A 15,926-nucleotide genomic window follows, 5' to 3' on the forward strand; every position below is an offset into this window, starting at 1 on the left:
CCCGCAAGGGCGAGCAGGAGGGGCGGGCAGGGCGGCGGCGCGGGCCCAGGCTCTGACCGACCTAGAGGAGGCAGCAGACCTGAGACCCTCCCGGTCGGTCGGGGCCGACACAGGCTCCTGGGACGCCAAGGTCGACCTCGGTCTGCTGGGTGCCTGGCTACCCCGGGGGCGTGCTCACACCGAGCCCTGGCCTCGGACTGCTTCTCACACCGGGCTGAGCAGTGACCCACGACCCGGCCCTGCTCCCGAGAGCTGTAAACCCTCAGCTGGAACCCCCGTCCCAGTCCCTTCGCCATGGTGAAGCTGCTGCCAGCCCAGGAGGCCGCCAAGATCTACCACACAAACTACGTGCGCAACTCGCGCGCCGTGGGAGTGATGTGGGGCACGCTCACCATCTGCTTCTCCGTGCTGGTCATGGCCCTCTTCATCCAGCCCTACTGGATAGGCGACAGTGTGAGCACGCCGCAGGCCGGCTACTTCGGCCTGTTCTCCTACTGCGTGGGCAACGTGCTGTCCTCGGAACTCATCTGCAAGGGTGGCCCTCTGGACTTCTCCTCGATCCCCTCCAGAGCCTTCAAGACAGCCATGTTCTTCGTGGCCTTGGCCATGTTCCTCATCATTGGCTCCATCATCTGCTTCAGCCTATTCTTCATCTGCAACACTGCCACGGTCTACAAGATCTGCGCCTGGATGCAGCTGGCTGCAGGTGAGCAGGGTTGGCGGGCGGGAGGGCGGGCAAGCGGGCAGGACAGACCCAGGGCACAGCTGTGGCTTCCCGTTCCTGTAGAGGCCCTGGGCCGCCTTCTACTCAGTGTTCCACCCAAGATCCTGAGTAGAGCTGGGCATGCTCACATCTATGATCCCAGCACCTGGGAGACAGAGACAGAGGACTGCTGTGAGTGCCAGCCCAGCCTGGGCTGCATTGTGAGGAAAATCTGTGAATCTTAGAAAGGATGAGGCAGGGACAACGAGGTGGCGCAGATGGTAAGGATGCTTGCCGTCATGTCTTGATACCCGGAGGTCAACCTCCAGGACTCCTTTGAGTAGTCCTGTGACTCTATAAGAGTCACAAGCTGTGGCATGTCACATACACACCCAACTAAAATTAAAAAAAAAAAAATGCTGAGGCACTGTTTGGTCAACTCATGCTATAGAGATACTGAGCCAGAGAGAAGAGCCTTGGTGAGGGCACACAGCTCTTGGTAGAAGCAATCAGGTGTACTAACACCCAGACCACCACACCTCAGGCGTGTGGCTTCCGGAAGGCCATTGCCATGTGTCCTAGGATCCAAGCCATGGTGATGGCAGTTCCCAGAGCTCTACCCTCAGTCTCTGCCTCTTCCTACCTCCCACATCCTGGAGGCTCCCATGGAAGACTCCAGGACTTTGGAGTGACTATGTTTGCTGGCTGTGACCTCTCTCTTAGCAACTTCCTTCCAAGCGTCCCTCTCTTACTGTGGAGTGAGAGTCTTTGTCCCTGGATGTGAACTCTGTATTGAGTCTCTGTTTTGTGAGGTGGTGGTGCACAGGCACCCTGAGGCCCTTTCACACCATGTCAGGTAGCCAGTTGCTTATGGGGTCCCAAGGCACGGCATCTCCTGCCCACTTTCCTGCTCCAGGCTCAGGTGACCCTCTTAGTCCTTGGGTCAGCTGATCTTGGTCTCCACTGAAACTCAGGAAGAGATGACCTACACCCTTCAGCAGCCTTTGTCTGTTGGCCAAAGGCTATAGCAGGCCAGCAGGACTCTGGGAGAATTAAGGGTCCCCCAAATTAGGTATATTCTAAGACCATTTTTATTGTTTTGCGACAGGGTTTCTCTGTGTAGCCCTGGCTGTCCTGAAACTCACTTTGTAGACCAGGCTCACCCCGAACTCACAGAGATCCACTTGCCTCTGCCTCTGGGGTGCTGGAATTAAAGGTGCCGGTCAACCACTATCCATCTTCTAAGCCCATTTTTATTGAGAGCCATTGTTATAGGCACGACTCACAAAAACCTTCATTTGCTGGTGAAGCCTCATACAACCCAGTTGAGAGTGTCTCTGCATTTACAAAGTCCGGTTCAGACTTGGTGAGCATTTTGCAAGTGCAGGCAGACTTAATTCCCAGTCTGACAGGAAGGCCACTCTCCTGGCCTGAGTTCCTCCTTAGACCCCAGCCATCTCCAAGCCTTGCTGGGTGGTAGGCTAGACAAAAGTCCATGGTGGTCCTATCAGGAAGGGGCCGTGGTGGGTGGCTGTGCTTGCCAGCTGGTCTTCCTGCTCAGGGCTTCAGGGTGCTGGAGACAGGGCATCCTTTCCCAGTGCTGTCTGTCCCCACGCCAGCCAGCGTCTTTCAACAGGTGTGCTTGCTGAGCGGGCAGCAGGAGGGAGGCCCTGGTGGAGGAGCCCCAGGCTATTTGAGTCAGATACTATCTGGGCCACAGAGCTGAAACACTGATGGCAGAGGTGGCCGAGTGCCATCCCATGAAGCATTTATGGAGAGTGAGGACAAAGGTGGTGTTGTGTTCCACTCTGTGTTGGAGAGGGGAGGGCTGAAGTGCTGTGCCCCATAGCCAGCAACTGGGGGATGCATCTGTTACCTCAAAATTTTCCACAAAGCTAGAAGACAGGGTAAGGGTAAGGAGAGAGCAAAGCTGATGCCCTGCAAAGGCAGGGGACTGAAGCTTAAGATACTGAAGGAGCTCGGGGCTCCGGCTGAGCATGGGCTCAGTTGTTTCCCTGATTCTTGGTAAGCTCCCATCTTAGTGAATTTGGGTTGTTACAACAAATTCCAGATGTGGGGGGGGGCATTTATTTCTCACGGCTCTGGAGGCTGGATGACTGAGTGGCTCCAGTGGGGGTCATCTTCCAGCCCCTGACTGCTGACTTCTTGCTCCGCCCACACAGGAAGGGAAAGGCAGGAAGTCTCTCCGGGGTCCCTTTCATAAGAGTGCTAACCCCATGTATGAAGGCTTTGTCTCATGAGCTAAGTACTTCCTAAAGCCCTGCGTTCCAATAACCATCGCTCTGAGGGTTAGAATTTCAACATACAGGTTTGGGGGCATTCAAAACACTCAACCCAGTGCACATGATCCCATCCCTTGGGGACCTGGTGAGGATGATAGAAAATTCTCGAGAAGCATTTTTGTTTTGTTTTTTGTTTTTTGAGACAGGGTTTTTCGAGGCTGTCCTGGAACTCACTCTGTAGACCAGGCTGGTCTCAAATTCACAGAGATTCACCTGCCTCTGCCTCCCGAGTGCTGGGACTAAAAGCGTGCACCACCACCGCCTGGCTCAAGAATCATTTTATTTTTAAAGATTTTATTTATTTATTATGTATACAACATTCTGCTTCCATGTATATCTGCACACCAGAAGAGGGCACCAGATCTCATAGCGGATGGTTGTGAGCCACCATGTGGTTGCTGGGACTTGAACTCAGGACCTTTGGAAGAGCAGTCAGTGCTCTTAACCTCCAAGCCACTCGAGAAGCATTTTTATAAGTACTGTGGCCTGAAGCACAGCTCTCTGTCCCGTGTGCCCTCTGGCACCGCTGTGGCCTCGGCTTCCCTGCTCTTGGCTGTCTTCGCTGTCATTACTGCAGAGGGAAAGAGCATGGGAGGCTCTTGAAGAAAATGAGAAGCCGGGTTGGGGCTGGCCCTGTGTTCATTCGGTCAGAGGACCTGAGCTGTAAAGTGTGCCATCAGAATGAAAGGCTTGGTGACCAAAGCCACCGCCTGCCTCATCGTCACACTTGCTTCGGGGACAGAGGATGAGTGGGCGTCTCACAGAAGAGATGCCTCTTGGGATGGGACGCTGGAGTCCAGGGTGAGACTGAGAGGGCGACAGAGGACCACCCCGTGTGGGGCAGAGCCACCGGGCTGAGGAGCCCGGCCCTGCATCGATCCTGACTGCTGCTTCCCAAGACTTTTTAGCTTTGTGAGCTTCAGCTTCTCCACTTGTATTTTGCATGGATGGAAGAGGCTGCCTCCCACTCCACCCCGGGTGGCTAACCCCAGAGACCAGGGAGGGGACAAAAGCAGGTCAAGGTGTGAGGGAGGCAGCCAGGAGCGTGCCCAGCCTGACGCTGCCGGTGCCCTTTTGTCTCCTTAGCCACGGGCCTCATGATCGGATGCCTGGTCTACCCTGATGGCTGGGACTCCAGTGAGGTGCGGCGGATGTGTGGTGAGCAGACGGGAAAGTACACGCTGGGCCACTGTACCATCCGCTGGGCCTTCATGCTGGCCATCCTTAGCATCGGGGATGCTCTCATCCTCTCCTTCCTGGCGTTTGTGTTGGGCTATCGCCAGGATAAGCTCCTCCCCGACGACTACAAGGCTGACGGCAAAGGTACCTGCGGTCTTCCTCGTGGGACTGTGGTGGAGAGGCGGTGGGGTGGCGGCTCTCAGAAGTCGGTGTGTCTACTAGGTCCCCTGAGCTTAGACAAAGCCAGACACTGTGCCAGTCCTCCCCTGAGAAAGGCCACCAGTGGGAGGTTGAAAGCTGGCAGGCCATTCGGAAAAGGCCCACGGGCAGGAAACAGCCCTAGATGGGGTCCCCCCCAGGAAGCACCGAAGCCGGGTTAAGTCATGGGGGGTCAGCAGGTGGAGAGGATGCTGGGATAGGAGGTATGAGCTGCTGGGGAAGGTGGGGGCTGTGTGCATGCTCTTGAAAACATGATGGTATTGAATGGGCAGCCCCTGAGGTGGGCATGGGGTGCCTGGGCTCCCAGGCTGCCTCTCCTGTTCTGTCCAACTCTTTTTGCCACCAGCCAGCTACTTCTGACAGTGGGTGGGGTGGGGCTAACTGGGATGTGGATTCCTGGGAACCTGCTTCATGCTGACCTCCTGTTGCCTGGAATTTTAAGCCCATCTCCATTGGGGCGCCTTCCTCCCAACTGTCCTGAGGGGTCTTTCCAGTGTCAGGGTTAACCTGGTCAGAGAACAGCACCTGTTTCACAGCTCCAGGGGTCCCCAAGTGCTGTGCCTAGTAGGTGGCTGCTATTGCTCCTGAGACACCTCAGGGATCTCCCCAGCCGCCTGAGGGCGGTGCCATCGTGTCAGCCCTTGGACCTGGTCAGGAGGCAGTCTCTTGCCCCCGCTGGGCCCAGGACCAAGGACACTTCTGCACAGGAGAAGCTGTAAGCCCAGAGTCTGGATCACACCACACTCATCTCTGTGACTAGTAATGGCAACTGTGCATTGCCAGAGCTGGGTCAAGATCTCTTTCCTTCACCGGGACTCCTGGAGCTGCTGGGTCCTCCCAGTACCCCATTTAGGGAAAGAAACTGGAGCTGGTCCTTACAGAGTGCCTTCCCCATGCACAGCTGGGATCATGATGTGCCCTTGCAGGGGCCAGTGTTATCATCACACAAAAGCAGGGCATGTGAGGCAGACAGGGGTTCCTGTGACACCCTGCTCCCATGGCGTCTTCTCCAGAGTCCAGGCTTTTCTGGGGAGGTGGAGTGGCCATTGGGAGCATTGCGGGTAGTTCTCCAGGCAAAGCTATCCTTAAATCTGTCTCCGAATATGCGGGGTGTTCTTAACTGAAGATTCATTATGTCAGAGAGAAGCAGTCCCTCATGCAAACCCTCTCTGAGGAATGCCTTGCTCAGATGGCCTTTACTGACTGAAACGGCAGCCGCCGCCTTCTCCCTCCTCTCAGTGCTGTGCACCTGTCTTCAGTCTTTCCAGATTGTTCTCTGCCCACATCTCATCCTGTTGTAGGAATTTAGCAGTCTCTGTCTGGGGCAGGCATTAGAATGAACATCTGTTTATAGAAGAGATTTGACCTTGAAGAACCCTCAAGGAAACAGTGATTGTTCTGCTGAGGTGGCTGAAGAGGCATCTCATGATCCAAGTCATGGGATGGCTGCACACTCCCCTCACTCTCACCAGGGCTTGCCTGGTTTCTGTTGCAGCCGAGGACACCTGGTTAACATCCTTCAGTCAGAGCACAGAGCAGGATCAGGAGGGTCAGACAGCCCTATTCTTCAGAGTCAAGATGAGGAGCCTGGTGGCATATCCCTGTGATCCCAGCACTCAGGAGGCAGAGGCAGGCGGAGTGAGTTCCAGGAAAGTCAGGGTTACACAGAGAATCCCTGTCTTGAAAAACAAAACAGCTGGGCAGTGGTAGCACGCACCTTTAGTCCCAGCACTCGGGAGGCAGAGGCAGGCAGATCACTGTGAGTTTGAGACCAGCCTGGTCTACAAGAGCTAGTTCCAGGACAGCCTCCAAAGCCACAGAGAAACCCTGTTTCGAACCCCGCCCCCCCAAAAGAAAACCAAACCAAAACAACAACAAAAAGAACAGACAGGAAAGAGTCTGAGCAGCTGGAAGCAAGCAGGACTCACCCACTGACAGGCAGCCTCCTCGTGAACTCTGTTCTCTCTCTCCAGAGGAAGTCTGAAGTAACTGAGGGCTGGTGATGGACACTCTGGCAGGTGAGTCTGCAGGGGCTGGCTGAATCAGGCTGGGTGGAGGTGGGCAGCCTCAGGGGAGGGAGCAAACCTAGGTCTTGATATGTAAAATAGCCAAGAGTTACTCTCAAACCAGTGGAGCCTGGCAAACAGAAGAGAGCATTCTTGGAAGCTCATGATTTGGGCTCTGATTCTCAGAATTTTAAGTGATTCATAAGAAACATTCTAGAAAACCTAATACAGAAGAAAATAAGGCACACACACACACACACACACACACACACACACACACACACAGAGAGAGAGAGAGAGAGAGAGAGAGAGAGAGAGAGAGAGAGAGAGAGAAGCAATGTTCAGTAAAGCTAATCTAATAGAAATAATAGAATTATTTGGCATACCAAATATTAAATTTATCTTTCTGTTCCTGCAGAGCTAAAGAAAAAAAAAAAAAAGAAACAATGATCAATCAGTTTCAGTGTAATTCCAAAGGAAGCAATGGTGTACTGATTTGTTTTTCTTTTTTGTTTTGGACACAGGATTCTCTATGTGGCACTGGCTGGCCTGGAACTCACTATGTAGGCCAGTCTGGCCTCAAACTTACAGAGATCCACCTGCTTCTACCTCCCCAACTGCTAGGGTTAAAGGTGTAGCCACCATACCCAGCCTTGTATTGATTTCTTTATTGCCTTTTAGCTTCTAAAATGACTTAGAAATGAAGAGAAAAAAAAATAAAAAACAGAAATCACCTCTTCTTCCCAAGTGTCATCTCTAATAGATGGCATTTACTGAGGGTTGGGTGGTCTGTGTGTACATGAATTATATTCATTTAAATTATTCTTATTTGGGGGAGTGGCTTCTAGTCCTTGGCTCTGATGGTGATGATGGTGATGGTGGTGGCGGTTATGGTGAGGGTGATGGTGGTGGTGGTGGAGGTGGAGGTGGGTGGTGACGATTTAAAGCAGTCCCACACCTGTGGTTTTGGTCACTGGGGAGCTTGTTGGACGGCAGCTGTGCTATAGGAGGCGGAAACTACAGACAGCATTTCTAAACAGGAATCGCATCTGAAAAACACAGTTGAGTGTCTACAAGTATTCTTCTCATGGTTCTCCAGGACCCACGGTGAGCCCCTCTAGACACTCAGGGGCACCGCTGTAACTTTCTGCTATTCCGAGTGGAATCCTCCACAGCCTCATGTTCACTGTGGTGCCGGTGAGCCCATCTTTTGCTACACTAGAATGAGGAACTTGCTCTGTAAGTCACACTGGCCTAGAACTCAGAGATCCTCCTGCCTCTGCCTCCGGAGTGCTGGGATTAAAGGTGTGCACCACCACCGCCGCCAAGCTTAATTAATTGGCTTTTAAAATGTCATTTTATAACCTAGCAGTCTTTTGTCTTTTCCTTTTTCAGGCCGTTATTTCCCAGACTAGGAAAATCAGGACTTGGATCTTTCAGAGACAAGGACTTCCCCTCCAGCATCCTGAGGCAGAGTCTCAGCACAGGGTAGAACCCTTCAGTCTCCTGCAGCCCACAGAAGTGCAGTAATCCACATGAAGGCATCCAGGGCTGAGCGCCATGAGGGCGCTTACCCACAGAGACCTGCGTTTCCTTCCTAGGGCGCATTTCCCATGAGCAAGCCTCTTCACTCTTTGGTGGCCTTTCTGCTGGACACCAGGCTTATGGTCCATGTCTAGGGACCCGAGCTTTAGGACTCCGCCAACAGTGAAGAGGGGGCTGAGGCTGGGGTCAGCAGTGTCCCTTTGCTTCTCTCTATTTCCTATTGATGCTCAGACATGTGCAAGGAATAGAGACCAAACATAGGACCAAGAAATTCCCAACTTCAATTTGACTTCTCATTGGAACCAAAATCCACATTTCCCACTGTGTCCCAGCCAGAACTGGCTTCTAGCTTTAGGAATTTGCCATTTACATGGAAATAAATTTTACAGGACATTTCTGCAAGAAACTTGGGATTTGACATACCTGATGGGTGCTGTGGTGCCTGAGTTGCCCTGTCAATTAGCTCAGAGCCGACAGGCTCAAGAGGGAGGAGTTAGGAAGAGGGTGGAACTCTGTCCAGCATGCAAAGGGTCCTGCACCTGATCTCCAACACTGACAGAGAAAATAGGCAAAGCCTCTCACTAAGGCAGGGTGGTGCACACCTATCATCCTAGCATTTGGTAGAGACAGAACCATTAGGGAGGGTTTCAAGGTCATCCCTCCACTACATAGCAAGCATGAGGCCAGCCCAAACTACTTAAGACCCTGTCTCAACATCTAACGAAATCCTCCTAAACAAGGAAAATCAGATGTGGTGGAGTTGGAAATTGCTGAGGCTGAAGTTCTCAAAGAGGAAGGTGGCAAGATTACATGCACTGACTGGGTCACGCTGCATGAAATGCAAACTTGAAATCTTCAGTGCTTTCTGCAGCCCTTACTAGTCACCCATGATGCATGATATCAAAGCTGGGGCTTAGCACAGCACTGGCCTGATCTGCATCTCAGCAAAGCTGCCAGCAGGATGAGCTGTTGACTTGGCTTCTCAGTTCCTCACTGGGACCATCCTTCACAGGCCACTCAGGTAGCCTGCTTCCTCAGAAGGGTCCAAAGCCAAACAAGACAGTGCTGGGGAGACAAGACAAAAGCTATGTCTCTTCCTAACCTAGTCCCCAGGGACCGACCACCCCATCTCACCTACCCAACTCTACGAGCAGAACCACGAGCTGTGGGGACATGGGAATTCTTGGGGCCTTTTGAATTGTCTGCACATGTGTGAACAGATACACACACTGGAACATATTGTGCCCCAGAGGGCATGGTTTGATGTTTGTTTATATAGGGTCTCCTTACATAGCTGACTGCCTGAACTCAGGGAGATTCTCCTGCCTCTGTCTCTAGGCTGGGCTTTAAAGTGTGCTGCCATCCCGGCTTTCTCCCTGAACCAGTCTGCTGATTCAGCCAGAATGGTTGCCTCTTGACTCTACTCCTCTGCAGTGCGATTACAGTTGTGCCAGTCACCAGTCACCACACCCAGGCTTTTGTATGCTGGGAATCCTAACTCACTTTAGAGTCGTCTTCCTAGGCCTGGGCTCCTTGAAAAGTTACTTTTTGCATTGGCAGTGGTGGTACACACCTTTGATCCCTGCACTCGGGAGGCAGAGGCAGGTGGATCTCTGGGTTCAAAGGCCAGCCTGGTTCTACAGAGTGAGTTCCAGGATGGCTAGAACTGGAAATACAAATAAAGAAAAAACAAGTTACTTTTTGTAGCTACTCAATTTTCTACAGCAATTTTCGACTCAATTTTCTAAGATGGGTGTTTACTACAGTATCCTGCTGGAGTGTGGGTTTCATCCCAGAGCCCTGGAACAGTTGTTTCTGAGATATGCACCACGTGCTTGTCATCCGGGCCTAAGAGCCACGCTGATCTCCACACCCTTCCAGCTTTACAATCTGCGCTACTGCAGTGAGTAACACAATCTGTTTTGTAGACAAGGTCGGCTCCACTCCTGAAAACTCACTCTTGCTAACCTCCGAGCACTGAGAGCACGGTCTGCTTTGCTCATTTCCAACCCCATCACCCTCTAGACCTAGCAAAAGCAGAGAGCGGCTGCACTTCCTGAGAACAGTCACTGAGCAAGGCTCTCTGCACTAAAAATGGCAAATCAGGACCAATTAGACCAAAGGGAGAACTGAGGGTGAGGGATCCAATGGGGCTCCCTTCCATATTCGTTGCCCTCTGCCCTTTATAAGGAACGGTCATGTCTGTCTACATGGAACTTGTACGGAAGCAAACACTTCCTTGCTTAGAATCTCAAAACTTGTTGCAAAATGGGCATGGTGGCCACACACCTCTAATCTCATCACTTGGGAGGCAGGAACAGCCTGGTCTATATAATTGAGTTTCAGGGCAGCCTGCAAGACCCTGCCTTAATAAACAAATGGAAAACAAAACAAAAAACCTAAAACAAAACCTCTCCATTTAATTATCCCAATATTTCTGTAGATTGTATACTATATGTAATACCCACCTGCAGCTTTGGAAAATCTCAGTGACTACAAACTTCTTCTCCGGCAGGCCTCAGGCTTCCATCACTTTGTCAATGTTCTGAAGACACCAAGAGTGAGCCACCAAGCTTTCTCTGGTGTCATAGGCCATATTCCCAAGCTCACTCGACTTCACTAATGTCAACATTTTCCTCATCAAGCTGTAGACTGGCAAGGGCTCAGAAATTAGAAACACAACATGAAGCTGGTGAGTGGCACACACCTTTACTCCCAGCACTTGGGAAGCAGAGGCACGCAGGATCTCGAGTTCCAGGCCAGCCTGGTCTACAGAGTGAGTTCTGGGACAGCCAGGGCTACAACAGAGAAACTCTGTCTCCAAAAACAACTGAACAAACCAAACCAATCCAACAAACAAAAACCCTAAAGAACAGAAAACAAAAGCTCTAAGCAGTAGACAAATCTGATAGGCTGGGTTGGGTTCCATTAGCCAATGGGAGTTTCTGTGAAAACTTGTTCTGATGTGGCAAGATGCTTGCCCCCAAACCCTGGATTTCCAAGCTCTACACTTAAGAGGCTTGGCAGGAGACCAATGGCTGACCAGTCTGGTAATTTATTGGTTTGTTGCATCTCACAGGTCTCTTTCTAGACAGAACACAACAGCCTTCTAGGCTAGCATCAAATTTGTAGTAATCCTCCTGCCGCAGTTTCCTGAGTCCTGGAATGATAGGTGTGCGTTGCTATGCCCGCCTACAGCACAACAAAATAACTCAAAACACTATGTAGTTCATGGGTACCTGAAAAAGGACTTTTTATGACTAAAAATGCCATAAATATAAGGGGAAAGGCAAATTAAAACCTGGGCAACTACATGGAGCAAACAACAAAATTTCATTAACTTTAATATATAAAACAAGTCCTAACCATGATAGTAAAAAGAAAGCACTCTAGGGTAGACATGATGGCTTGTCTTGAAAGCCTGAGGATGAGTTCAATTGTGGAAGTAATGTACAAGAACCAACTCCTAAAGTTGTGTTCCTCCCCCACACATGCATGAGCACACACACTCACAAATGGTTTTTAAAAACTAGGAAAGCCCTTCAAAACAAACTGGAGTAGAACTGGATGATGGTGGTACAAACCTTTATGCAACACTTAGAAGGCAGAGGCAGGTGGATCTCTGTGAGTTCAAAGCCAGCTTGGTCTACAGAGCGAGTTCCACAACAGCTAGGGCTGTTACACAGAGAACACACATACACACACACACACACACCAAAAAAGAACCCTAAGTAGGACCAGGAGTGGTGGCACCTGTCTTTAATCCTAGCCCTTGGGAGCCAAACTGGTCTACACAGTGAGTTCCAGGACAGCTAGAGATACATATTGAAATTCCCCTTACCTCCCCACCCCCGCCCCAAGAAATCTGAGTTTAAAGAAATAAGACATTTAAGTGGGGCTGGAGAAGTAGCTCAGGGGTTAAGAGCACTGACTTCACTTCTAGAAGACCTGGGTTCAATTCCCAGCACCTCACAACTGTATCAGTTTCAGGGGACCTGATACCCATGGCAAAAAAAACACCAATGCACATAAAGTAAAAAAAATAAACAAAACTCCCATATAAATGGCCAATAAATCCTGTAGTTTCAGAGCATGTCCTGGCACTTGCTCTGTAGACCAGGCTGGCTTCGAACTCAGAGATCCACCTGTCTCCATCTCCTGAGTGCTGGATTAAAGGCATGTGCCAATGTCCGGCCAAAACCTGTTAAGTTTTCAATCTCACCAGTACTCCAAGTAATCAGGGCAGGATATGCCCATTTCTGGATCTGTGGCCCACACAAGCATGGCGGTAGAATACTGGCCTAGCGAGTGCCAGGGCCCTGACTGCAGCACAGCAAATACTAAGACACCACAAAGGGCTCAACAGGTTGTCCCAATAAACTGCCTGACCCTTCTCTGGTTCCATTACCAGAGGCCTCCAAAATCACTTCCACTGGCTGCTGGTATCACTAGGAACTTACCACAGGGAGTGGATTAGGCAGGTATACCTGACCCTCCTGCCAGTGGCTCCACCAAAAACGGTTGTACTGTGTATGTCATTTGCTAAGTTCAAGAGGGGCAGTGAAAACCCTTCATATGATGGGAAAAGGCTACTCGAGAACCAATGTACACACACACACACACACACACACACACACACACACACACACACACACACACACACACACACACACACACACCCCTGTGAGGCAGCCAGGCTGGCATTATGTGCCTTCCTTTGTAGCTTTTTTGCTGGATAGTCTCACTGAGCCTGCAGCTCTAGGGATCCTGTTCCCATCCCCTTAAAGTCATCATGCTTTTGATTTTCAAATTTCACACCTGGCTTTCTTGGTGGGGTGGGTTTATGTGCTAATCACTGAATCACCGCCCCAGATACACTCCTGAATGTAATAAATACAATTTTCTGAAATACATCTCAATTCCACAATTAAGAGTTAGGAGCAAAATTTCAAACCCAAGAGAGTGCCTACATTCTGTTTTATTGCATAGTTAACTGGGCAGCAAAGAAACGAAACCTCTGGAGACAAGCAGGTTATTAAATACTCTGTTTATTGTTCTGCATTTGTGAGGACACAAACAATGCACTCAGTAGAAAGAATAGAAAACATACCAGGGCTTTATTCTCAACCAAGAGCCAACAGCAGTCCTCCAGGGAGACCTGGCCTGGCCTCTAGGGCATCCACCGTGCTCAGGGAGGCCATGGATGGACAGACAGCTCCCACTGCTGCCTCTTCCAGCTCTCCCAGGTCCTCTGGCTCCTTAAGCAATAGGGGGAAGCCCTTATTTGGTGGGACTTATTTCCCAAATGAAGTTCCAGGGTCTCCCCTCATGATTAAAACAGGCCTGCTGTTGGCTTGTTTCTTGGTTACGTCACTAGGATTCCCGTAATCCTGCAACCGTGACTTAGTGAGAAGCAGTTCAGGTGGGTCTGCTATTGCTTTAGATGTCAGTACAGTTGACACCCACAGTGGAGTAGAACTGATGTAGGGTTTCCCTGCCGTTATGTGATGTCGTCTGCTCTCTTTATTCCTGATAGGTGCATAGATAGCCTGACTTTTTAAAAACTCTTTCTACAGGAACACGTCTGGTTCCAGGAATAACCAATCAAGAGCCAATAATGGCTGGCCAGTTCCTCAGGCAAAGCTGATGAGTTCCATGAGCCTACTCTTCTCCAGGCTCACACACAGGAAGGAGGCAGTGGCTGGTTTCGCTCAGCTTGCTTAGGAGAGCCTTGGCTTGCAGGCCCAAGGCTTTCTGCAAGTTAGAAACCGAGCTGTTTCCAGACAGTGTGGTAATTAAGACCCATTGGTCCTTGCTAAATTAGCAAGCAGCTAATCCCGCCTCTTTCCTGACGCCCACTTCACCTGAGGAACAGGAAATGTTTAGGTAATCAAGTTTATGAGAGGCTGAGCCAAAAACAAAACTCACAAAGCCTTTTTTGCATTAAGAAGAAAAGCCTCAAGTACATTTCAATCATCTCAAAATTGTAGTTAGAAACTGACATTATACAAGGAAATAGCAGCATAGGATGGCTAATATCAAAACCAACAGGGGGAAAAGAAAAGTGCCATCCCCTCCCCTCGGCTCTTCACTCAAGACCCAGAGTCTCTGAGAAACAAGACAGCAAAGCCACGTGGAGAAACTGCATCAGGGCCAGGGTTCCAGGCAAGGCAGGAGGAGCTGTGAACGGGCGCCAGGGGCTGTCTGGGAAGGACTTGGAATGCGGGAGCACTCCCCAAGGGCACAGCTCCCATCTGGATCACCTCAGCGTTCTAGTTATGAGATAGTAAACACAAACTGAGCAAGCCAGATGCCAGGAGGCATTCCAAGCCAGAAGTGTGGACCACAGCAACTGCTCTTACGGCAACAGAAGACACACAGAGACGGCTATTTGCACAACACCTGAGGCTCTCGGGAAATATCATTCACTGGTTCTGTTTTGTCTAATTAAAAATCAGAATCAAAATTCCAGGAACTTAGTTAATGAGAGTATGACAGAAATCCGACAGTGCTTTCAACAGTGATATTGGTAACCAAATTTGTTGCTCATCGAAAAATGTAGCGTCAAAGTCGAAGGAAAAAAAAAAACCAAAAAAACAAAAAAAACGTGAACATAGAGAACACAGAAAGAATCCAGGCAGATGACATGGCCTGGACACAGCACTTTTAATGTCTCTGCTGCTGCTCACAGATTCATACCCCTCCCTCCTCAACCTTATGCTGGCAGCGGGATACGAATTAGAAACCAGACTCTTAGAGTTGGTGAATAAAAGGAGGGGCTCACAGATCTTCACAGCCCTCTTTAAAAAGGGTGTTGACAACCTAATGAAAAGGGCAGGGCAGAGGGTGGGGCTGTTCATACTTTTAGTCTTTGGCAGAGCCCAACTAAGGCCAAATTCACCTAGGATGTCCAGCGGCTGTGGCGATTTCCACAGGGTCAAGGAAGCAAACCCAAATGAACATGTTGGATTAAAAAAAAATTTAGAAGCCCTGGAAGAAAAGAGCTTCACCCTGAAAGGGAAGAGGGAAAAGTCTCAGAGGGGAGGGTCGGAGGGTCAGCCTGATGAACTCTGTTGCAGCTTGAGCAGAAGGGGCTTAGGAATTGAGCCAAGGGTGGCGGAGACACTCAGCAGCAGTGGCCCTCTTCTCAGGGATGAGCTCCAGCATGGGCAGCAGGAAATCTGTGAAGCCAGCAGCCTCCTCCTGAGGCCACTCATACTTCTCCACCAAAACCTCCAGAAGGCCCCAAGGCTTCAGCTTGGTGATGTGTTTCAGGTCACCTGTGGGGACACAGTACAAGGGTCACACGGTCCAAAGCCTCATGGTGAGCTCCAGCACCGCCTTATAAACAACTGGCTAGGTCTAGCAAACACTGCTTTTAAATGAGGCGACGGTTTGCAAACAAAAAGCCAACAGCATGACAGATACACACAAAATGCTTCAGTGGCACCAAGGAGTTGAATTGCTCCTTGGAACTGACCTTTTCCCTCCAACAAATGGTACTTGGATCACACCACCGAGCAGCACCCACAGTTCTCAGATGCTTTCTGGAAGTACCTTAAAACCCCGGCAGCTGAGATCTACAGGTCTTAGCCCCTGCCGTAAGCAAGGAATCTGAGGTCATCACTTAACAGCTTCCCTGGGTAAATGCTACTAAGAACGCAATCCACACAATGAGATTGGGGGCCCTTTTCAAAGGCCATGCCGTGACTGACTTTGCACACATGAGAGTCCCTTAAGAGCACTTTCCCAGCTCAAATGAGCTTCAACTTTTCTAAGGACGCCTCCTGCTCAGGTTCCTCAGCACTCGTTAGCAGCTAAAAAACGGTACAGACAACAGAGCAGATCTCCAGATCCTTCCAGGTTCATTTTCCACTTCAGCTCATCTCAAAGTTCATGCCTGAGGAGGCTGGGCAGAAGAAGACTGCCCCGAGTCTGAGGTGAGGACTGCCCTAGGCCAGAGAACTAGAC

General features: G+C 50.4%; 2 protein-coding genes across 4 annotated transcripts in view; one reads left to right on the top strand and one right to left on the bottom strand.

Annotated features, from left to right (window-relative positions):
• The first annotated feature begins 294 nt into the window (after nucleotides 1-294).
• Nucleotides 295-4,565, top strand: Lhfpl5 (LHFPL tetraspan subfamily member 5). The gene is made up of 2 exons (XM_035451440.1): nucleotides 295-706; nucleotides 4,093-4,565. Exons 1-2 carry the CDS (start codon nucleotides 295-297, stop codon nucleotides 4,563-4,565), a joined length of 885 nt encoding a protein of 294 aa, XP_035307331.1.
• An 8,420-nt stretch (nucleotides 4,566-12,985) lies between these two features.
• Srpk1 (SRSF protein kinase 1) overlaps nucleotides 12,986-15,926 on the bottom strand; it is a 38,747-nt gene continuing 35,806 nt past the window's right edge. For all 3 annotated transcript variants that reach the window (XM_027389046.2, XM_027389044.1, XM_027389045.2), the window contains one exon: nucleotides 12,986-15,235. In XM_027389046.2, coding sequence (XP_027244847.1) covers nucleotides 15,051-15,235 — 185 coding nt within the window. In that variant the 3' untranslated portion in view covers nucleotides 12,986-15,050. The remainder of the gene's footprint in view (nucleotides 15,236-15,926) is intronic.

Source organism: Cricetulus griseus (assembly GCF_003668045.3).
Source record: "Cricetulus griseus strain 17A/GY chromosome 1 unlocalized genomic scaffold, alternate assembly CriGri-PICRH-1.0 chr1_0, whole genome shotgun sequence".
NCBI lineage: Eukaryota > Metazoa > Chordata > Mammalia > Rodentia > Cricetidae > Cricetulus > Cricetulus griseus.

Coding starts and splice junctions, on each gene's coding strand:
- Lhfpl5 (XM_035451440.1), top strand. CDS start 295: ATGGTGAAGCTGCTGCCAGCCCAGGAGGCCGCCAAGATCTACCACACA. Junction 707..4,092: donor CTGGATGCAGCTGGCTGCAG/GTGAGCAGGGTT, acceptor TTGTCTCCTTAG/CCACGGGCCTCATGATCGGA.